This window comes from Branchiostoma lanceolatum, chromosome 12 (genome assembly GCF_035083965.1).
Source record: "Branchiostoma lanceolatum isolate klBraLanc5 chromosome 12, klBraLanc5.hap2, whole genome shotgun sequence".
In the NCBI taxonomy this organism is placed as follows: Eukaryota; Metazoa; Chordata; class Leptocardii; order Amphioxiformes; family Branchiostomatidae; genus Branchiostoma; species Branchiostoma lanceolatum.
In genome coordinates this window covers 13898900-13923675 of record NC_089733.1, presented here as the reverse complement: position 1 = coordinate 13923675, position 24776 = coordinate 13898900, and the positions used below count along the sequence as shown (strand labels likewise).

The window sequence follows — 24776 nt, the reverse complement described above, 5'->3', positions numbered from 1 at the left end:
GAATCAGCATATATATTATATGAAGTTCGCTGGTCTAGCTAAAAACGTACAACCATTACCTCTTCGTCTCATCGCGGACCTGTCCGTTTCCCCCGTCTTTGCAGGGACAGCGCTCAGTCGTCGAGTGTCTGGAAATCTCTGACACCTTGTGTTAATGTTGGCACCGGTCATCACGCATCATGTATCACATATCGGTGTGTAATAAACACGTTCTGTCCATTAAGATAATTATGTCTGGTGTTGTTGTCATACAGCGTGTCGTGCCGGGTGCATACCCACGTCCAGGCGGATGCAACTTACGTCACCAAAGAAACTAGGCACCTTTCACACCACTTTGGTCCCGGTGCCCGTAGGGAGTGTAGTTCCGACTGGGTCCCGAAGCCACAAATTTGTCATGGTCGACTGCAGGGTAACGGAGGGGTTCCTCCTGCGGTGTTCGCACGGTTAGCTCACGGCGTCTATGTGTTGCCGGGTCTCGCGTTCCCATTGGGACCTAAGGCAGAGCAAGCTAAGGTATCAAAAGTAGTCATCTTCAAGACTTCCATTGAGGTGACGCATGATGGTTTGTTTTTCAAGTGTGTAGCTAGTGGTAGTGCAATGTGGCTTCGCTACTGCTCGCGCTATTCAGCCAAACACATCGGCTCACCCCTACACTACTCTTCTTGATAAGTGAGTCGGGTCTCTTTACGTGTAGAGGTTTGACGCTTGGGGTTAACACCTCCACCCGATACGTCCACTATCTGAAAGGACTAAAGCAACCACCACACCGGGCCTGAGCGGGGTTCAAACATTTGCCCCCTGGAGGCCTTACTGTTATGTAGTGTAGAAATTGCACACTGTAAGACCGCAAGTTTCCCAAGTAGGCTTGCTCATTCTTTGCTGAGCAGGTCCCATCACATTCTCCCTTGTAGCATTTCTTACTGGGGCTATCATGCTGTGGGATCTTTTAAGTTTAAAGTATTCAATGATGTGAGCCAGTTTTGATATCGGACACTCGTATTTAATGATTTAATCGCGATACGTACAAACTTTAGTAAACAAACACAATACCTGAGCCTATCCTAACCATGTCTTTTATAATTAATTATCACGTTGCTCAGATGAATGTTCGGTGACCAAAACATACACACACATTATGAAATTAATCATGTTAATGGACACATATGTTTGTTTTGTGCTAGAGCTAACGTAATCAGCAGAGAAATCCAAGACTCACGTCGAAGGACACATTATAGAAATTAATGATTTTGCATACACGTGTTACAGCTATCAACACTACAGTAATCATATTTGAGAAATTGAATCCTTCCTGGGTGGAAAATGAATGAAGTATGCACATATCGCTTGTTTTTCAATCAGATACCTGGATACGGGGAGGGTAAATCGTCGAAACAAATCAGGAATCTATGGACAAAAATTCTCTCGTATAAAGATTGACAAACGCTAAGGCCACACAAATCCAATTTCTCGGTTCTCCGATTTTTAAAGGAAATAAATGAAGCAGGGAGCAAGCGGGCGGAATAGAAGGGAAGAAAAAAGAAAAACTTCGATGGACCCACACAGGAGCCACAATTCCAACATGCTACGCTGTTTAACATTTCAAACAGTGAATGTTCAATTTTCAACTGTTGATGAAAAAAAAGCATTTTGGGGGTTACACCCTTATGTCCCGACAATCCTACGTTCCGCCACCCCTATATATTTGCATAACTCTGAAATAGAGGTGTCGGAACATAGAGGGGTCGGATGGAACATACTGCGTCGGAACATACTAGTAGTGTGTCCCCATGGAGGATATGCTCACTTGCAGGCTTGTTTTCACCGCTATCGATACAGTGTGAATGTGACAAGGTATCAACATTCGGTTTGACGTGAACGCCGCCTCGTCATCAGCCTTGTTTTTCGTAATATTTGCCTGTGTAAATTAAGACAACAAAGTGAATTAAATTTGTCTCAATTTGATAAAAAGCAAAATCTAGATACTCTTTTATTTGCAAATTCATGCCCGTAGGCTAATTGCAAGGGTACAAACAGTAGTAAGGTAACAATGGTAACGAGTGTCTAGACGTCTATTCTATGCATCTAGCTAATGTTTCTACATACAACATTACTGGAGGGTTTGACTTCTTCTTTGTAGGCAGTGGCCGATGAAAAGTCCCACGTTTTTAATGATTAGTGGGTTTTGGGATTTTAGTAGGAATGTAGTTTTTTGGAGGTCTTCTAGATGGTGAAAGCTCGGAAATATTGTTTAGGTTGTTTCGAAAAGCTTGTTTCTTTCATCCTCATAATGAGGGTATTTACAAATGAAATGTATTTCATCTTCCACTGTATGTGAAAGATATATATATATATATCTATCTGCTGTATATATACTGTTTTGATAATGACCGTCACTGATCTGACAACATTAACCAGAAATAATTCAACAATTCCTCGATAACGTTAACAGTTAGTCATATAGACTCGAGCTTCTGCAGGATTTTTGTAAACCTTTAAATTGTACTTCTCCCCAGTTGTTTTACTGGAATCATGTGGAATATAGATGATGTAATCAGTTGTTTAACTGATTATCTATATGGAATTACAGTAGAATCCGCTTAACTGCACCACCTATATGTCAGCGTTTTTGGTGCAATTATCCGGCTGGTGCGATTATGCGAAATGCCCAGCTGGACCGCACCACCATGGGCGAGGGCCTGTATTCTTAGTCAGAAACACTAGCGCAAAGAAAACATACGAAATTATTCAGTTATTAACTTTGTTTATTGACCCTTTGCTGAAAATAAAGAAATGACTACGAACCTGTTTTCATTTTGAATTCTTTCATTTTTCCATGCGATCTACCGCATTACAACACACGTAATGTTACAGGGGAGGCATTATGAAACATCGTCATGCCGATCATGGGATAACAGTTTCTGTGTTACACTACGTAGAGTGCAGTTGTCGATTTACGTAAATCATGTACCGCCATGAAACTAGGAATTGAAACTAAAACTTGGTTACTGCTTACGGGTGACCCGCCCGGGACCTCCCATACGATTCCTATCAACGTAACTGTCAATGGAGACCGGCTTCTTTTGCTACTCAAAACAGTTTTGAACATATTGGCGGTATTGCGCCTTGACACCGGCAGGTATCGGCTCATTTGTACCGCGTTTGCCGATTTGAGCGCACCTTTTCAGTTAACTTGTCGAGGATTTTTGAAAAGAATTGGTGCAGTTATCCGGCATTGGTGACCATGCGTGGTGCAGATATGCGGAGTCACTAACAATGCAGTGAATGGGAACGGGTTTGGGATTTTGGGATTCGGTGCAATTAAATGGAAGGTGCGTTTATCCGAGGTGCAATTAAGTGGCTACGTCTGTACAAGTTTTATCTTCATTCCTCCAGCCTGGGTACCGAGGACACTCTAGCCTGGGTGCCATCCTATGCTGTTGACAGGCTAGCGGATCTTGGGGAGTGGGCCACTGAGCAATAAGGCTGGACTCCAGGCTAACGCATTCTGCAGTGCAGTTCACATTTCCCCGCATGAGGGCGCTGTCGAACAGTCTGTGCCGTGTATGACGCGTTCGGAAGATGCCATTTTAGTTTTACCAACAGCCATTTTATACGTAGTTATCTATTTTCAATCAATCACTGTTTTGGTAATTGTGTTATCAATTTCCAAAATTGTTAATTATTATGTTTGAAAATCCTAATTTTGCAATTGATGTACAAATGTACATACATTTAGGATTTGGTTCCTTTTGCCCCTCCCCATATAATGCAATAATGGAATGGTCTAGCGTTTCTCTTAGCGTCCACTAGCCGTCGTGGGTACTGTTGTTGTGTTTTTCGATCGGTACTTTTGCATTCCTTCCCTCAATTCAGGACAATCAAGAGCTTTCGGGCGTCTTGCAGATTCTGAAGAAGGTAGGGACTTGTTTTCTGGTATCAAAGAGTGACAATTTTGGTGTTAAGGGATTGAAAAACGATCGCGTATCCTGTTCCCACGGCGTAGTCGTTTTACAGGGATATTTAATTATCTACATACGCTGTTATGATAAGCTCCTTGTTTGTCCCACGACATAACTTTTATATGGTTGTCCCGGGTGCTGTTGAAACCTTAGAAAGATGTGACATGATTGATTTGATTCAATCGCTGAAAGAGAAGCTGAGTGGCTACTGATTAATCTCGGAGTAGATCGTACGAGAATCAGTGTGAAGCGATTTACTTCCGGGTTTTGTGGGTGTGTTGTTGTTGTTGTACTTTTTTCCTCAAGCAGATTATTTAGCATGGAAAATCGAAACGTTTTCCCCATTACCCATACTGCTCTGTGATCAGTCCAGTCCCACAGACAAAATAGCAACACTAAAGGAGGTGTGGATATTTGTAACTCTGTGTAAACATGTACTTGGAATGGCAGAAACACACACACACACACACACACATATATATATACAGGAACATAAATAAGTACACAACAATTGTATACAAGATACAACATTCTTTTCAACAAGAGACCACATATTGTTTTGGATGAGACCATGTCCTTTTATGATGTAGATTTCAGACCAAGCATTCACATTCAGTGACTGTGCATCATGTATTGTAAAATGGACCAACCGACCTTGACTGTGTACATCTTCCCCCTTGCAGGTGAATCCAGTCTCTGGTATATCCTGTAGACTAGGCTAGGCGATGGGCCAGGAGAACTCCACTCCCAGCCACCCAGTAGCCCTGGCCAGCTCCTGTACCACTCCCTCAGTCTTCAGCGTCAGGCCCATCTCTCAGCTCGCAAGGAGGAGAGCTAGTCGCAGGAGAAATCAACCTCAACAACCTGCACCTGCAGAGGAGTGTGCCAGGTAGGTGGCAGTAATAGCTCCGAACCTTGGAGGGTGTATTATGTGTGCTTGAGGGCTAATGTATGAGTTTCAAGCAAAATAGGCCCTCCAAGAGTCGTGGCAGTAATGTAATGATACGGAATTAAAGTCTACACCAGTGCACCAATGGCATGGCTGGGAGGAAAACTGTGCAGTGTATCAGTGTTATGTATGTGTATGTGTGAGTGTGTATATGAGTTAAGGGAGAGAAGTTGAAGTCCAACTTAAAAAGCTGGTTAATTGTACTGTTGTAGTTGTTAAAAAACATTAATAGAGCTCTGTACACATCACCGTCTTATACATTACCTCAGACTTACTCTGATCTGTATATAAGTTGTCAGTGATGAGAAACTTTTGCTAGTGTAAGCCCAATATAATTACATACAAGTACTGTGGCAGATACAAATGCAACAGTTTACTACAAAAAACACTGTGTCTTTAACCTTTAGCACACTGAAGTAGCCATTTCAAGCGACGATGATGATGATGAAGTAGCCATTTGGCTAGCTATTCCTCCTTGGTTACATGGTTTAATAGGCAGCAGGGAGAAGGTGAAAATTATGTTGATCATGTCTTTCCCCCAGTACCAGTATGACTGAGAAGGAAGAGTTCAGTTTTGTGGCCTGTCGTCTGTGCCAGGGTCTCCTGAACGTACCTAAACTCCTGAACTGCTGGCATCCCTTCTGCCTGCCTTGTCTCACTGACTACAAGAACTGTCAGACTGAACAGGTAAGAACACTAAGAATCCTTATCATTGAATACTGTAGTTGGGGCCTCTTTAATAGTTATAAACTGCACTTTGAGATAGATTTTAGGTTTAGTGTTGCCTTCCAATGCTTCTGATATTAGTGTAGTGTCAAGTGGATGCTACATCAGGTACAACAGTACTGCATCATCAAACTAGTGTGTTGTCGTAAGCACCATTTCTACAAAGTTTTGCATAATACATTTAAAGTTCTGTTTTTCTATGTCTGCAGATATGTGTATCTGCAGTGTTTTGCTTTGTTTTGGAAGATTTTACATTTTCTGTTGCCCTATTTTTTTGGGGGAAAAAGACCATCAGTAAAACTTGGCCACAGAAAATGTTACAATGCTCCCTTCCAATGTTTGCATTTGGAGTACTTGATTAAAAGTCCTCTGTTTTTCTTCTACAGGGTTCCAATGTCATCTCCTGCCCCATCTGCCAGCAGACGACCCCCCTCCCCTCGGATGGCATTGGGGGTCTGCGACACAAAGCCAACGTGTTCCTGTCACGTGTAGCGGACCTGAGCTCGTTCATCGAGACTTACCACAACACCATCTTCATGAAGCACTACTGCCCCCAGCAGGCCAGGTTCACACCATCAAACCGGACCTGCAAGCAGTGCAAGGACTTCCTCTGTCAGGAGTGCTCCGTCTATCATTTGTTACAGGTACTGCAGAGACATTCACTACAAGTTATAACAGGTGTCGTGATGTTTCAATCCATCTTTGAGAGGGCACATCTGTGTTCAATGGTAGCATATGATATTGATTTTTTAGGGTTTTATCATTCCCTTGAGTTTCCACTAGTTAAACAATTACAAAGGAAGAAAAATACAAGCAGAAACTTTCAGTCAACATATCGCCTGCCATTTTAATATTCATTGAACATGGATGACTATTTGTAGTGAAATTTTTCCACTTTATACTTTTACATGTATTAATATATAAAATGCATGATAGCCTTGTTACTTTCTTTTTATATAAAAATCTAGCAAATCACTTTAATTCTTAGTGAAATTTAAATGGTAAAACAGGCCTTCAAAAGTATGATTTGAAAAGTATTTTGACTCCTCTCATGTTGAATCTTCAGTCTACCATATATCTAAATCTGGTGAGAATGACATTTCTTTGAAATATTGGCTTGAACCTCTTTAATATACAGTATCATAGAGTGCATGCAAAATAATAACAGACAGAACCTCACTTTTTCTGTCTTTAGCACACTTCTGCCACCAAGACATGCCGTCGCCACCACCTTCCCACCAATGTGTTCTGCGAATCCTGCAACATTGTGGTCTGCGGCACGTGTGCCCAGGCAGCACACCCCCAGCATGCCACATCCGAGGTGGACTCGGCCTCCGAAAACTACAGAGACATCCTCGGCCAACTGGTCGAGAGATGCAAGGATCTCAAGTGGCCGCTGGAGGAGAGTCTTGAGAAAAACATACAAGAAACAAGGTTCCAGATACAGAACTCAACAGAGGCACTCATCAGCCATGTCACACATTTTATCCGCAGGAAGGAGCAATTCCTCCTCTCAGAGCTCGAGCAGTTTTCGACCGAGATGAAGGGAAGGGTGGAGTCAGAAAAGGAGAAGTACACGCCACTTGCGGACCAGTGTAAGCCGATGTGTGAGCTGGGCGACCGGCTGGTCCGATTCGGCAGTAATCACGAGTTGCTGTCCGTGCAACAAGAGATGACGCGGCTGTTGACAGAGGCGTCGATCGAGCAAACTCCGCAGGACATCAGTGACTCGTTACAGGAAAGGATCAAGTTCATTCCAGACCAGCTTCCCAACTTGGACAACCTCCTTCCATTGAATGTTATTGGAACAACAGGAACCTACACCGAGCCAGTGGCATCTGCGGCTGATAGCTTGCCAGCAGTTAACTCGAGGACAGAAGAAGCGGGTCCGTCCACTAAACCTGATGGCTGTGAAGACATGTCAGCTGGACATGTGACAGAGGATGTCACTGTTATCTATGTTAAAGAAGAAGCGACCGAGTGTACCCCTGAGAGTCTTTCAGAAAGCGGCAAGAGAAAGAGGAAGCCAGACAGTACTGAAGAGACAACTACTGAAGGAGCAGTAGCAAAGAAACAGAGAGTTGTGGAAGTAAGTGATGACCCACAGGAAGCAAGTAAAGAGGAGGATGGCAGCAACACTCCGACAAGGTCATCTGATGACGTGGTTGAGTTGGAGGGTCCAGGAAACCAGGACGTTGTTTCAGGGAGCAACGAGGCTGTTCCAGGGAGAGAGGAGGCTGTTCCAGGGGGCCAGGAAGCTGTTCCAGGGAGCCAAGAAGCCGTTCCAGGGAGTGAGGAGGCTGTTCCAGGGAGTGAGGAGGCTGTTCCAGGGAGCCAGGAGGCTGTTCCAGGGAGCCAGGAGGTTGCTGAAGGTGCGGAAGAGGTTCCCCAGACACCAGAAGAAGCCTCTGACACATGGGAGGATGCTAGTGATGGGGGTCAGGAGGATGTTTCCACAGATGTGAAGGAAGAAGTTGAGGAGCACACAGCAGAAGAGGTGGAGAAAGGGGCAGAAGGAGAGGGGGATGGAGAAAACATAGCCGCAAGGGTGAGAGGGAGGAAAAAAGGATGGCTGAAGTGGTGGTGAACTACATATAAGCAGTAGACATAAGAAGCACTACAAAGTATATGTAAATCATGGGTCCAACGTGAAAGGGGGGGGGGGTGTAGAAGAGAATACAACTGAGGAATGCGGATCAAAGTGTGGCAACATGGTACCAAAGACTAGCCTCTACCACAGTACCAGGCTCCGTGGATCGCGGGGAAAATAGTGGAAATCAGCCAAATAGAGTGAATAGTATGCCAAGGGTTGAGCTTCCCTGTATAGCGCAGTACCCTTGGCATACTATTCACTCTATTTGGCCGATTTCTACCATTTTCCCAGCGATCCGTGGAGCCTGGTAGAGGCTACTAGTAACCAAAGACAAGGACTAGGCAAACTAATTGTTCACCCTCATTTTAGATGTACAAATTCAATTTACATGCTCATTTTAGACTTTTTTGTAGGTTAAATTTACATGATGTTGGTGAGACGAAATGGTTTAATTTTTATGCCAGGATATTTGCTCTTTTTTTTCAAGCTTTAAATCTTAACAAGCTGGATTTCATTTTCCTGATTTATCAGTAATTTTTGTTTGTGATCTATGAAAAAAGTACTGTCTGTACTTTTTTTTTCTGTCATTGTTGTGAATAATTAAAGGGTTGTCTTTTTCTCTGTAACATGCGAAGAGACTGCTTGTTAACTATTTTCCTATTTAATTATGCATTAAAGGTTTGAATTCATTGTTGACCTGTCCAGTGTGTTTAGTTTCATGCTCTTGTGGTAAAATTTATCTATCGTAGTTAAAAGCCTGTTTCTTTTGTCTTTCTTATTTTACCCAACTGTCCCACTTTATGAAATGAGGGCCATTCATTCGTCTCAAAATTATAAAAAATACAATATACCTTCTCAACATAGTTTTCTAAGGTACACAACCTTATTTTGTTCTCTACTAAGATTTCAACAGCTGGTCTCCTCCCTTCATCAGATCAAATTGAACTTTCTCCATCATCCATGTCATATTGTGACGTAATGATCACAACAAGGATGCGCTCACAAGCGTGACTTACTCAGGTATTCTTGTTGCTTTGTGACGAAGTGGCAAGGATGTAGTCCCAAAAGTCGTAATAATTACGTCACTGTACGACAAGGAGATAGTTCAGTTTGCCCGGCCTGATGAGGACAGTCGAAATGTCAGTAAAGAAAAATAACAGTGTGCCTAAGAAATCTATTTTGAATTGATTCACCAACCTGATAGAACTATTTACAGGGTACAAATATATGCAAATTATACAATAAGAATACACAACAGCCTTTTTACCATTCAACATCCATGGCAAAGCACATACCATGTTGAGTTTATTCAAATCCACAAACAGTTGTGTTTAAGTTACACTGGAATAATTTTTTGCTGCAAGTGCAAGTTTTACCGTGTATATCAATCTCAGAACTTACGAACTTGATAGAAAAAACATCCAATATTATGTATAAGTCAAAACGGCTGAACCCCACATAGAAATCTCACCTCCTTGCACAGTATAAATATCGGAGATGCTCAGAAATTCTCATTACTTAGGTGAACATGATAATATGTCAACATAGAAAACATCTACCTATGGAATCAGTTCATGTCTTAGTAGCAACTCCATTACTAGATGCAGAAATCAGTTTTCTACTCTCATTCCACATGGGACCCCTTACCAATGCTCTGCCCTACATGCAAGTTCACACTGCCAAAGCATTCACACACAAACACATGGGAGTAAAAAAGAAACACCATTGTAAATATCCCTGAGAAAAAGAAAAGATATGCTGTTCATACAAGCCACCAGAGAAGCTGCATATACCCTACACTAGCAGCAACAGAAAATCAAAAAGATTGATATCCACAAAATTAAGTACTTTATTCTGAAAAAGTGCAAATTTCTTCACTAAATGCAGCAATATAGTGGCATAAATTGAATCATGTAATATTTTGATAATTGCACAGAACAATTTTCATTGTTGTATATTTGACTACTAGCTGACGCTACAAGTTCGACATGAGGTTTTACATGTATATCACCAGACTTTCCTTCAAATCCTCTAATTCTTATGAAAACTGGCCATCATTCCGGATTTTCTAAAAACTTGATGAATAGGACTTTTGGCAACAACCAAGCAGGTATAGTCTATAAAAACCAAAGATTTAACAGGTAACATTAGTATCCTCAATGTGCAGCAATGCCAGCTAGGGCATGGCAAAACTTTCAGCAATGTCAAGTCATTTTGAAAGCAAATTATGGTCACTGGAGCTTTGCTTAAATGCACAAAATCAAGTATCATTATCTGAATATCAACTGCATAACTGGTCAAATTAGCACACAGATATGGCATCAGAGTTAACATGTACAACCTAAGTATGAGTGGCTTGTGTTTTAGTACATTGTTACATTGTACTACCAGTACTGTTAGATCATCAGCACTCCATGTTCTGTTGCAAATTTTATCATCCCTAATTTATAATTTGCAAGCTAATAAACTGGCCTCTATTAAATAATATTAAGCATCGTTTTGTCTTTCATGGACTTTTACATTATAATAACATAATTTGTCATGATGCACAGAAAGTTAAATGCTATTTCTTTCATTATATTGATTTCAAAAGTAAATTTCCCACAACAAAGATTTTAAGAAAGATATAAACTAAAGCAGTTGATTTCTTTCAGAACAAAATTGTTCTAAATCCAGCAGTTATACAACAAAACAGTTCTACTATCATAATAAAAGATATGTTTGCTTGTCAATATTGCCTACTCTTGGCAACTACTTGTACGTTGGGATCCTCTTAATACTGATAAGTCAAACTGGCAAAAGAACTTTAAGAGAAGTCCTACTCTGATTTGTACGTACTGTATCAATATGTGCATAGACAGTACATCCTAGTTATCAAGCTGCCATCTGCATATACATATCTGCAGGGTGAATTTCAATCAGAAATTCTGAGTTATATGTTAGCATTGTCAAAACAGTGGACTCATTCACACATATACCTTGCAAGAAACACTCAAACAACTGTATGCCAAATGCTTTACACTTTGCTTTTAGAGGTTGGGATTTACATGACCACAGATATCGTAACATGTATCCACAAGGTGGTCCAATGGGGGAAAGTTTGGTACATGCAGCATTTTGAGCTGGAATTCATAAAGATGAAAGAAAAGCCAGCATTGGCTGTCAGTCTACTGGGGTTGAAACCTTTCTTTTATACTTTGGTAAAATAAATTTTGGTGCTGCTTATTTGTCATACATTGCTTTGGATCATGCCACTGAATAAACATGGTCTGACGATTGTAAAGAAAAAAAGCCAGCTTCCTAAAATGATTCAAAACTGTTCCAAATTTTTTAAAAATTTACGGATTTTGTATTAATGTAAAGTTGACAGTTTATCCAGTATACCTTTGGCATCATTTTAGAGTTTAGTCTTTGACTTCACAAACTTGGGCAAATTTTCCCCATTTCGGGCCGAACGACATCCTGTTGTGATAGAAAACTTGGTAAAAGTAAGATGAATTTTTTTCAGCAAAGGCAAAGCAAAAGTGGCAAAGTTCAAGCATACAGCTGCAAGCAATGAGCATGGCAGGGGGCCCTTCGTCATATATCATCTTCCACATTACCACCAAAATACGCCCAAGTCTCCAAAAATACACCCGCGTGTCAGCTAACTCTACACTTCATATTCCAACATTAAACATTGCGAACATTCCAGACAATTTCAAATATCTAATAGTCATAGGTAACGCCATCTCTTAATGGTTCGTCACTATAATTCTGCATAATAAACTATATACTTTACCTCTATGTCATCACATCAACACCCACTATCCAAGTGGAACTAGCTAGGCGAACTCTTCATAACATTAGTAAACCACATTTCAAATTTTCAAGGCAATAAAATGCATCACTATATCTCCCGACAGCTTTTCCCACCATTGAACATGAACAATATCATAACACTCAAGCACAATTATTAGCTTTGTAGCTTCCGTACGTTTTTGGCAACTCCCCACATTTCACTTTGTCCGTCCCATCACAACAGTACCACCATGATGTTGAATAGTCAATAATTCCCATGTTTTTTCGGTCGCTCAAGTGCAAGCAAAAGTGCAAGCAAACAACACCATCGTCTTTTTCTGCTAAGCACAACAACCACTTCCCTTTATCCAACAATGGAACAGTCCACAAAAATATCCACATTTCTGGCAGTAAAGACTGAGCTGGGACCAGTCCATTTCACAAGGGGGGTGCCAAACGTACGGAAAGTTTCCATGTCACATGTGAGACAGCTCCACTCTTATTGTGAAGGAGAACAGTTCACTCTTCGTAAGGTACAGACATTACATTTTCAGTAGTGTAGAGTAACACACAGGAATAATTAATTATCCATACACCTGGCAAACATGCAACGGTGAGTATTCAATTTCCTGGTAATCTATTGGAAAAACAATTCCATCTAAACACTTCCTACCAAAATATCTGTTTAAGTACACATATGTAACCCTTGAATATTATTACGTGTATTTCCTAGCAGCCATGATACCATATATGGGAAACCAGAAATCAACATGCAACGGCAAAGTGATTGACAGCTGTCAAATCAGCTCTCTCTCCCTATACATAGTCGTAAACAAGAACTATATCTGTGCGCAGTGAAAGACAATCAAGTTATCATGCATATATATATAATATTTATAATATATAGTTAACCTTAAGCCTAACACTCTTTGTTGTTGTCTATAAAAGCCTTGGTGCATGACATGAATTACAGTTTGTCCAGGCTCCAAACAAAGAGAAGGACCATGGTTATATCTTATGTGAAACAATTAATAAGATCTGAAAAGTCACATGATGAGGGGCTGTTGGAAGTTGGTTGTAATTTATGATAAACTGATATTTTCTTTAAATATCTGTGGGAAATATACAAGAAATTTCACCTCACAGTCACTATAATGTTATTAAATTCATATAACACAAATCAATCTTGGATACTGGCATACATCAGTTATGGCATTCAAAGTTTTTTTCAAAGGGAACAGCTTGGTTTGTTATTTCCATTTAACACCTACTTCTTTGGCTTACTAACTTAGCTACACTGTTTCATCTCAAGTCTTGAATAATGTTTTTATGCTTTGCTTGCCAAGATACTACACTGAGGATAACACTAAGACATTTCACCCTAGAATCCAACAATGGGCATTGTCTAGAAACATAATCATCTCAAAAACATGATCATAATGGCTCTCTTTAATCAACCATAGGTCAGGAATCTCATTGGATATGCAGTGCAACGTGGTAATTATCGAGTCACTATTTTCTACCATATCATATTTTCTACAAATCCAAAAACACTGACAACACAATCAGGTAACAACAGGAAAGTAAGCTTTGCTATCCTCTCCAAAGCACTGAGCACATATCCATTTACGGGGAAGATTCTATGGATAACGTTACATATGAGAAGCAGACTGCTATAAACGAAGCTTAAAAAGGCTGCATGTTGGAAGAGAATACCAAACAAAAATTAGAAACTTACATGGATGCAAGAGGTGCATACTGTCTTGAGAATTTCATCCCATTTCCACAATTTGGACGACCAAAATTAGATCATTGCTCCATAGCCTACTAAATTTTATGTCTTTCTCAAAGTCAACGTACTCATCCAAAACTTTCTTCAGACCCAGATTTCCACAAGTCACTAATGACTCTAGCCAAAGTCCATACTTTTGAGTGCTAGAAAATGACATTAAGTCTCAGACAGCCGTAGCATTAAAGTACAAAATTAAGACGTGGCATCAAATACATCAGAATTCCAGCTCAGCTGGTTGCAGTCTATGTGGTCACTATGAGGCAGTGGTGGGTGGGGAAGCAAAGCTCATTTCCATTCAGACATGATATTATACTGTGAGGTATAAGATACAGTTTCTTCTATGGCAGAATGGCTTCCATAAATCTCATGATAGGAAATACAAGTCTACATGGTCAACAAAAAACTACCACTTCTTAACACAAAATCAAGTTCCTGTTCAATCAAAATAAATAAATCCACTGAATCCAGTTCATATTGCATTAGTTATAGATATAGATAATATATATAAACATTTCAGAGTCAACATTTTACACCAGTAGTTGCTTCAGCTTTGTAATTATTTCCTTTGTATTGCTGCAGAGACAACTTTTCATTCCCAGACGATACAATATTTCTTCATCATCTTTTCGCTACAACAGTCCGATTCTCAAGTAAACCATTGGTTTTCACTGAGGGCCAAAGACCTCAATTGCAGAGATTCAATCTCTCAGTACTGTAAATATTTGTTTAGCTTATGAAATTCTACAGTCATGTGGCGACATAAGGCAAGACTTTTGTTACTTTGTGTTCTCTTCTCGGCTACGGTACAATCAGAGTGGTTCACTTGGTTGCTGTTCCCCTTGGAATAGCCTGTTTCCATATTTGCATGCCTTGCAGACAATGCCTCTAACCTTTCAAAGGCTGTTTTCGCACAACCAAAGACAGGGCAGCAACCCTCAGAACGTCTTTGACACGGTTTAGATTTTATATATATATAAGTACACCATAATGCACGTATGCTTGTTGCATAAAAAATAACACATTCTATGCTCTTGGTATTTGGCTTCTGAGCAGTGAGATAGGAAAATACAACACTCTTAATGACATACATCTGCTACAACAACCCTGCTCGCCATATAAAATCAACATCTCGACCAAAATACATTTTTTGGCCAGCTACTTGCAGCCCCAAGAACCCTGCACAATATCTGCATTGCTTATCTAAGACTCGAACAACGTGGACTCGAAAAAAGTCCAGTGAAAGTACTGCTAGAAAAGTTTGTAGGCTACCCAACAGCAGTAGCTTCTATCAGGACAACAGTACCAAGCAGGTTCTGCCTCCCTTCTAAGATATCTACTACTATAGTATTTACGGCAAGTTTGGACAAACTTCCTACTCCTGCAAGCATGCAGCTAAAGATTTAACGATCTAGCTAATTAACTATACTGGTGAGCCAACCGCTGGCTGCTTGTTAATGCTAACATTACGGACTTACTCTAGATCTGATTAGCTGTGTTCCTATCCGCTTGAGAAGAAGTCCTGGGAAGTTCATGTATACTAACACTGTGTGTTACAAGTCCTGTGAATATAATTAGTGGTCCCAAGGATAGTTTGGTTCCTATTTTTTCCTGGCGCATTTTCATCATAAACTCCGTAGATTCTTGTGAGCACAAATAGAAACGTGTGGCACGATTAATAATATCCAACGGTACAAACATCTTTGCTGCATCCTTCTATTCCCGAGCACATAGACGAGCTCTGGATATACTCTGCTTCTATTGCTACAAACTCGACTACATCCTGTATGTAACACATCGACGGAGACTTGAGTAGTCTTTCTTGAGCCTGTTTCTCCTTTCTTGAGACGTACATTCTTGATATGATGCTCCTCGGCAGCCTCGTGCTACCCTGCTTGAAGCTTTGCCATCTGCAAAGTTGACTTTTCTTCCATTTCTCGATTCAATAACCTGGCACAATTGCCATCTTCAAATACACTACACTGTGGTAACCATAGCAATCATAAGCAATCAACACTATGGCCTACTCTCACTGACACCTGTTGTTGGCGCACTCCCACCTGGCACGGTCTGCTCTGGTTGGCTGTCGCCTGGAGTGCTGGGCTCTGGTTGGCTGATCGGGGGAGGGTCCGGCTGTGTGGAACGTGCCATCTGCAGAGCGCACCAGAGTGCGGTGCGCGCCCTACGGGTGTGCAGGGTGAGCTCGTGGATACTGACAGCTAGAGCCAGCACATCTGAAAAACAGGAAAGCCAGAGGTTTAACATCAAAAGTGAAGTTTCTCTTATACCAGTATGTACTACTCAATCAACATTGCAGAAATAACTTAATCGTATAGTTCTGAATTACATCACTTTACAAATATAAAGGTGATACAATATAGCCACAGTTAGCAAGGAAAAAGATTGAGCCAGCGGTTACTACATAGGATGGCACGCAGGTTAGATACATTACTTATTAGACAGTAATAACACAAAATGATAGATTAAACATGAACACTGGCGTGCCCACTTGACCACAAAACCATCATGATTCTTGCCTAGTTTTGTATGGAGGAAATGTGTAATGGAGGAAAGAGTTAAAATATATAGAACTGTATAGACACACTAACTAAATTTGAAAATGCAGAACCAGCTACTATAAATGTGACAAAATTAATCTGCCCACCTCTGTCATCCTGGTGACGGGGTCCGCCTTGCCGTTGTCGATTTGTTGCGTTGACCACTTCCTCCCGGCGCCGTGCCTGGACCTTCCTCACCCCCTCCAGGAAACGTTCCAGCGTGGAGATCAGGTTGGAGTGCAGCGGCTCGGTCACCAGACCCTCAATCCTGTTCACGAGAGTCACAACCTGCGGAGGAAATACACAATTAGTTGAGGCCACTGAACATTTCATTTCTTCTGTTCCCAGACATCTTAAAGTAAAGATAAGCAAAAGAACAAGATGATAAGAGTGGCTAGGAGGAACTTTTGAATTTAACGATATTCACTAACCGAGACTGTGTGTACCAGCAGGCTACAAACCTTCTCCTTAGGTTTTACTTTCATGTCCATTTTAATTTTAATTTATCTGATGACTCGATAAACAAAGCTACACCTACCAAAGCTTTGAGCTGAAAGTTTTGAAAATGAAGGCTTTTTTACCCTGCTGTGCTCCCGCAGTTGGTCAACAACCAAGCGATCGACGCGGGATGGGTTGGATGGCAGACGGGGAATCGGCAGGCTGTTGTTGCTACTGATCTTCTTTCCGGGATACAGCCTGGCCAGATCTGCCTCCGTCTGGAGAAACAAATACACATAAGAAGACAGAAAGGAAACAAAATGCATGCTACATTTGGTAAGAGAACCAAAGTCATGTCTAGACTGACCACATTTTTCTTTAAAATTCGAAACATTAAACATATAAACACAATGAAAATTGATACACACATTGCTAGAAAAAAATAGAAAAACTTGTCTTAATTACATATATGCATTTTGAACTGCAAGTCTAGTATGAAAGCCACAATTCTCCTTGAGGCTGCAACATGGTCAAAAGTCAAATAACAGTCGTGTGCCTTTGTGTGACTATGTGTCAAAATCACTTTGTTCACTAACCTTCTTCCTCTCCTTCTCCAGGTTTCGGAACTGGTCGTAGCATTCCTCTAGTCGGACGTGTAGCTCGTTGGACGGTCCACTACGGCGCCCGCCCATACGGTACATACCGTACGGTCCCGGGTAACCGTAGAACGGATGCGGGGGAGGGAAGTCGAACATCATTTCCGGAGCATAGAAGGGCGGGGGGAACGGTCCTGGAGGGTAAAAGTCTGGGGGGTACGATTCAAAAGCTTCCCCAGAGAGGGGGGACAAAGGGGGCATCCCATTTGGTCCGTGGGGAGGGGGAGGAGGAGGGGGCATGGTTGTGTGATGGTTGTGGCGCTTGTCGGTGTGAGCGAATGGTGGCGGAAATGGCGGAGCCTGCCCGAACTGTTCTGCCATCATCTCTTCGTAGTTGCGGTTACGGGGGAATTTACCACGTGGGGGAGGTGGGCCAAGCGGCCCGTCTTGCTGCCCTTGTGGCGTCGTTTCGCCTGGAGGAGGGCGGAACCCAAACGGAGGCTCCCTTTTCGCGCCAGGCCCTTGGAACGACCCCGTGGGTGGTGGTCGGTTATTCCCAGAGCTGTTTCCGTGGTAATGTCCAGCTGCTGAGGGTGGTCGGCTGCTGCCAGGATTGTTGCCTTGGTGACTGCCGGATGGTTGATGCTGCCACTTGTCTACAGAACCGCCTGGCTGATACCCGCCAGAAGTGGGTGGCATGGCATCTCCTTGGAAGTTTCGAGGTGGCATGGGGGGCCGGTTCTCGCCATGGAAACTGAACCGGTTTCCTGGGTGCGGGTAGGTCGGGCTGTCTTGTTGGTAGTTAGATTTGCCGGTGAAATCCCTTGGGGGAGAGTGCTGGGGTGTTGTTGGTGATGGCTGCTGTGAAGCCTCACTCTTCGGGACCCCAAACTCAGATGGAAACGTAGGTGGCGGCTGGGGCGGCTGGAAGTTTCCGTTGCCCATCCATCCTGCATCAGAGCTTTGGCTGGAGGGGGGAAAAGGCTTGTTTTGAGGGAATCCCTGTTGCTGTTTGTCATAAAGGGGGCTCTGCTCATCCGAGCTGGTGCTACTGTGTGACTTCCCGTTCCAGGGTACAGGAGTGGTCTTACTGTTGCGAGCCCACTCTGTATACTGTGCTTGATCATTCGCCTGAGGGCCAGGCATGGATGGGACCTGATTCCCTTCGTTCCCCTGCCAAGTTGAACGGGTGTCAGCCATCGATCCAGTAGGGGGGAACTCTCGACCACGGCCTTGATATCGTGTTCCAAACTGTTGCTTGCGAAAGCCTGGTGTCTTCTCAAGTAGGGCTGGCTGGAAGGGGCGGAAACCGCTCTGGTTTGCAAGCTCGTCCTGCGATGCACTTCTGGGTATGGATTCCGCACCCCCTCTTGTTCCATCTGCCCTTTGGTATTCCGACCTTTGGCCCCAACGACCTCCCCTCTGACCTCCCCAGCCGGAATCGCCAACAGAGGAGTTGCTGTACTTTCGATAGCCTTGCTCCTGACGACTGTTTTGCTGCTGGAAGTAGTTTCCATCCCCCTGTCCAAGATTCACTTCTTCTGCATTCCACTCCCCGATGCTGAAATTAGAACTCCCAGAACTGTGGCGTTCGCGGAAGTTGCCCTGTGGTTGGTACTCCTCCGACTGATGACGAAACCGCTGTGTGCCTTCCGGACGCTTCGGAGACTCCAGCTGTTCTTGCTTTGCAGAATTTCGCCACTGCTCGATGTTCCCAAATGGGTCGTCGTTATTTCGGAAGTTTTGGGGCCTGTTGAATCCACGGGGAGGGCTGTGAAACGGAGGCTTGCTGCTCATCATTGGGAGGTTCTGTTCGTACGGCTTGGAGGGGGGTGGCACTGGAGGGTGCTGTACAGGAGGAGGCTGTACAGGAGGGGGCTGGGAGAAGATGTCACGTTTTGGCCACATGGGACTGTTCCCAGGGGTTCGACGGAAAGGTCTGCGGGGTTGTTGTTGTTGTAGTTGTTGTTGTTGTAGGATTTGTTGTTGTGGAGGAGGGGGAGGTTTGTGTCCAGAGAGCAGCTCATCCCCACCAGAGGACCAAATGGACTGGAAGTTGAACTTGTTCCTGTCATGAGCATAAATGATCATAACAATAAGCATGAAACAAACTATAGCTATTCCAAATTTCCAATCCTTTAGAGTTTTAGACAGAAATATCAATATTTGGAGATTTGACAATGAAAGCATCTAGAACTTGATTTCCGAAGATATTAGCAAGTTATATAGCACTTGAAATGATACATATACTACAATACTTCCTGAAATATTCATTCCAGACAATAAAACAATTTACATAAACTAAACATTAGACAAATAGATCACTAATCTTTCTCATGTAGTAATTGTAACTGAATGATTTGAAGCCTTGACCTGACAAAAACCCTGGCCTATCAATGACAATCCCAATGAAGTTTATTGGATATTTATAGTTAACATGCGTCTTCTCTCTTCTTTAAACACGTGTAGATTAATTTACAGAATAAAAACATGCACTTACCCCTCCAAGCCGAAGGTGGAGTTACTCCCAAACACATCTGCGTCTCCATTCTGAGGCTGGCCACTGCTGACTGGTACATCATCATCAATGATCTTTGACACAAGGTCATCAAGAGCTCGCTTGTCCTGCGAACTGTTCAGGTCGGTACCCCACAGCGGGGATGACAGAATGTCCGCAGGAGTTGCCTGGGCAACCACGGGCTCATCTTGCTGGGTTGACCATGGGGAGTAGAGCGAGACGGGGTCCGACTCGCGGGGCTGGGGCGGGCTGGGAAACTGGGAAAAGGGAGGGGTGTCGAGGGGAGGGGAGAAGGGGTCATTGGAGGGGATGTGGTTGTGCTGTTGAGTTACCTGCAAGCAATAAAAAACACAGTCAAACCTGTACAAGTGACCACCTCCACATATGGACCACCTGGTCAATGTAACCACTTTTTGATGGTCCCTTAAATATTTTTCTCAATGACACAGCATTATAAATCTTGTCAATAATGACCACCTGTCCACATGGACCAGATTTTATTGGTCCTGGGTGGTCTTCTTGGGCAATTTTGACTGTATACAATGATGTATGCATGCTTGTTATGCAACAAAACAAAAGCAACACTGATACATTTATGACAGTATTATTTTCAGAATATAGGATTCAATTTCAATTGTCAAATTCTTCACAACTTGCAACATTGTGGGTAAAGAAAAAAAGCGTTTCAGGCCCTGACAATGAGACAGAGATTTCTGATTCTCGCAGAATGGTTAGCAGACGTGCAATGGGGTAGAGATGGGTCCTAATTTTCTGGCACAATCAAAATACTGCACAGTATGAACTACATTAACAAATGAAATATGTTCTGATTTAAATATTCATTGCTCAAAGGCACAAAAGCAGCATGTTGACCAACCTAACAACATGACAAATCACTCAACCCTAGGGGATTTCCATTGAAAAGAAGTATTGACATTCCCTATCCTCTCAGTCTTGCCCTACTTCCACAGCTGAAACTGTCATCATCCCTACCTGGTAGTTATTGTTGCCATGGTGATGAGATGCTGGCCTGTTGAAGTGGTCACCCACTGCTGTGTGGTCCTGCTGGTTGCCATGGTAACTGGGGTTGAATGGCTTGGCCCGTGGATTTGGAATGAAGGGCTGCTACGAAGAGATTGAGATAATGGCACTTTATGATCACAGTCATTCAGAAAACTACAAGGCACATGTAGGCTAAATGAGGGAGGTAATAAATTGTTATTATTATGCCGCTATCTATCAGATTTAAAGGCATGCAATGAAAGGAAAATTGGTTGCATTTCTTGTCGTAAATAACTGTTTTTTTACTTTATCCAAAGAAGGCCAAGAATCAAACTATCTGATCATCACAACTTCTAAGTACAGCAGCTGCTGTCTTAAAGAAAATGTGATGACAGGGTGCTCAATTTACAATCATGTGAGAATGGCTTCATAAAACATCTTCATTATTGTTCAGAAATGGATGGAACTAGTTAAGTAATCAAGCTCAATTTTAACGAATTTCAATTTCCAAAATCACAAGTGAGTCCCAAAGATGAACAAAAGCTAATTTGTTTTTATACTTTCACAGTTTTGGCTAAAAACCTGGCAGATAGATGTAATGCCATGGTGGCTAAAACAAGTTGCAGATTTTATTAGTTAAATCTTATCTTATTTCAGCCAAATTTTGCACAAATCAAATTACACTAAAATACATTATTGTCCAAAAAATTCTGGAGAAAACTGAGAATCGAGTTTCACAAAATGCTGCAAATAACCAGTGACATAGTTAATCGAATCTATCCCATATGTGCTATAAGAAATTGACCTTACTAGCTACGGGTCACAGCAACAACTGCTTCTGTCAATCCACATTGTTGTCCCTCCTCCCATACAAACGCAAATTCGGCAAACAAATGAAATGTGTATTCGCAACAATAATCTAAGTAAGTGTAAAGATAAACAAACGATTAATCCCATGGGTTTTGAAAACATTCGCGACCATTCGTGATTCGTTGAGTTTTCGCGCCGATTATTGTGTGCCATTTTACAAACTGAGCTAAAATCCATGGGACGACATTTTTGTTGTGAAGAAGGGTGGGAGGGGGGCGACGGATTTTTAAAACCCCGCCATCCTTGTGTTGTGACGTCGTGCAAAGTCAATCTTATCCAAATATTCACTCAACAATACATTAGTTATACGACTGGTAATAACGTTATGGAGAAGTTGTTGACTCGCAACGATCGGAGGTTGTTAAAATTGTCAAAGTAGGTCAGGGAGCTGAGAGAAATAAAGAGGGAGGGCGCCGTCCTAACACAAGATGTATCTAGGGTTTCATCCGTCGGACGACACAGATACAATTTCGCGCCTCAAATTTCCCAGGGATACCGGCAACTACCCACCGCTTGGCACACAATCAGCACCTGGTGCCCCGATCTACCGAATTTGACGAAAACTGAGGAGAATTTCTTTGGGGAAAGTTTTAATTTTCGTTCCAATTAATGCTGGGGAATTTTACATGATCGTCCCGAATGGGCGCCATTTTTCGAAAGCCACCAACGCAATATTTGGAATGACAACAGCCAACCGAGATCTTTCACAGAAAACATCACTTTTCATATGCAACTTCTAGCAAGTTACTGCTCTTGTGTGACTTTTATTTACGCATTTGGTTAAGTTTATATGAAGGAATTTCGACGAAACGTTATATTTAAAGCGCATATTTAAATCGCGATGGAAATCGTTCTGAACACTCACAACAACATTCGGCCGAACACAATCAGGGACACCATGCGGTTTGTCGGTCTGCTGTGTCGAACAGCAGCAAAGCAGCGTCTTGAATTTTAGCCAAGATGTTACCTAAAGGTCTCACCTGCACATTTCTGGAGTTTCCAGGGGCTTTCATGTGTCCTTGTGGGAGACTTGAGGCATGATGTGCGAGCTCCTGCCGCAGCGAGACCGCCATCTAGAACGGCATTTTCACTATTTGCATAATGCACAGTCACGACCCCATACACCAGCAAAATTTACCTGATGACAGGCAAGTGATGGGTGGACGCGTCGGACGGGTTGATATCATTTTCATATGGCGTTGTCATGGTGACGGAGATGGCAACAGCATTTTACGTGCTCCAGAATATGATTTTATTTAAACTTTTGTCCTATGTTTTTGGTGTTCATACATATAAAACCCAATACCATTTGTCTATGAAACTGTAAATAATGTCGACATTGCAACGGTGGCGTATTTTGGGGACAGATTACTAAAAGATAATCTGAAGAAAATGCATCTGCCACTTTCTTACAAAATTATCAACTATCTTCAGTTTGGTCAGTTTTTTTTCCAAAGAATTGTCATTGGCAACGGTAAAGAAGTTGTTCGGGTATGGGGTCTCTGGGATTGCCTGATAACGGCTGTTCTGTTTAACTCCCTCCGGTGTTGTCTCCCCACAGGTAACCCAGAAACACCTGTGAGAGTTGCAAGATTCCGATATGGGACGACCTTTCTTCAAAAGATAAGAGTAACAGGCGGGTTCAGAGTCAAAACAGCGTGTCATTGTTGGTTAGACCGCCGTTTCGGCGCCAGGAAACAGCAAGCAGCGTTTAAAAACACCGGCGCACCCGACAGCAGGTGTAAATACACGGGGAGGGTTACTAAGGGGATGGGGTGGTCACCTGTATGGGTTGTTTACGTTCAGACGAGTTTCTAAAAACGTTTCTATCATACTACAAGAGATCTGCTTACCAGAAACTGTGAGAACTTGCCCATTTTTAGCACTGATAGTAGAAAGTTACAAAAGCGAGAAAGGTTTTGTGGCACTGTTTTTATTTTGTTGTTGTTATAAGATAAACGTGAAAATAAACTGTTTTACAAAATGACAGGGACACAGTTCTTCCGATGTCTTTTTCTAGAGTTCCTTTAAGTATGCTCTAACGTTAGAAGTTCAGTGAAAATATAGTCGGATAGCGCTACTAGAGGCACGGGCAGTGGCAACTGAGACCAGAACCCCTTTGTGAACCTTTTCTGGACACAAAACTGGAACACCACTTGTTTGGACCTGAGGTATTTATGTAATATGTTACCGAGTATACGCCCGGGGCAAACATAACTGGGGAGGCAGGTCAACAGAACATTTCTCAAGTACCGGTGTAGCCCAGGTCATGCTCCCATCGCGTTGACTACCTTTCAAAAATAGATGACTGACGTAAAAAAAAATCTGCCGACGTCATATGGCATGGTAACATGCAAGAGAAAAATATTTCCAAAGGTTTTAATTTCCAGTCACTGACGAAAGACAGCGGATGCTGTCTGAAACGTCTGATTCTGACTGTTTCATGCTTTTATCCAGTTACTTGAGTAACTGTCATTTGGCGTTTTTTCCGAAGTTTGTCCAATGTTGTTTTTCGACGGTCAAAAGGTGAGGAAACTGATGAAGCGTAAATGTTTAGTTTGATTTAGGTGTCACCTTATAAATCCACAATGAATGCGTATAATGCATCTAGACATAATTTCAGTTTTTATCACTTGGAAATACATGTACAACATTGTCGACCCGAATAAACGTGCTTATAGAAGGTCGTTATTAGCCTCCGTTGCAGACTCCTTCCGGCTGTTTTCTTTGTCAAGTTACCCTTTTCTTATTTACTATTACATTTTTTTATTATCCCGGCCAGCAATAAGAGAAAAAATGTAATGATAAAACTGTGACTTGAAAAAGAAAACAGCCGGAATGACCGAGTCTGCAATGGAGGCTACTTCGTTATCTGGTTATTTAGTTTATCCACTTTCTGTCATTTTTATCCACTGTTGCCCAGCTGAGTGATTAACACTGCTTTGTAGTGGGGCCCTGCGTAATACATAAATAAATAAAACGAGTAGTATACATGTAT

General features: G+C 42.2%; 2 protein-coding genes across 4 annotated transcripts; one reads left to right on the top strand and one right to left on the bottom strand.

The window, feature by feature from the left end:
• The first annotated feature begins 3775 nt into the window (after positions 1 to 3775).
• Positions 3776 to 8921, top strand: LOC136446249 (uncharacterized). 2 transcript variants are annotated; one of them, XM_066444587.1, is made up of 5 exons: positions 3776 to 3915; positions 4643 to 4848; positions 5451 to 5595; positions 6021 to 6278; positions 6830 to 8921. In XM_066444587.1, the coding sequence occupies exons 2-5, from the start codon at positions 4685 to 4687 to the stop codon at positions 8219 to 8221; spliced, it is 1959 nt and encodes a 652-aa protein (XP_066300684.1). In that variant the 5' UTR covers positions 3776 to 3915; positions 4643 to 4684; the 3' UTR covers positions 8222 to 8921. The 2 variants fall into 2 exon arrangements, with proteins under 2 accessions (XP_066300684.1, XP_066300685.1); XM_066444588.1 differs by lacking the exon at positions 3776 to 3915 and adding an exon at positions 4209 to 4232.
• A 566-nt stretch (positions 8922 to 9487) lies between these two features.
• Positions 9488 to 22869, bottom strand: LOC136446248 (PGC-1 and ERR-induced regulator in muscle protein 1-like). 2 transcript variants are annotated; one of them, XM_066444585.1, is made up of 7 exons: positions 22759 to 22869; positions 20900 to 21031; positions 19889 to 20238; positions 17389 to 19456; positions 16936 to 17070; positions 16462 to 16642; positions 9488 to 16030 (listed from the first exon to the last, which is right to left on the bottom strand). In XM_066444585.1, the coding sequence occupies exons 1-7, from the start codon at positions 22849 to 22851 to the stop codon at positions 15813 to 15815; spliced, it is 3177 nt and encodes a 1058-aa protein (XP_066300682.1). In that variant the 5' UTR covers positions 22852 to 22869; the 3' UTR covers positions 9488 to 15812. The 2 variants fall into 2 exon arrangements, with proteins under 2 accessions (XP_066300682.1, XP_066300683.1); XM_066444586.1 differs by having other exon boundaries at positions 20900 to 21028.
• Positions 22870 to 24776: the final 1907 nt, after the last annotated feature.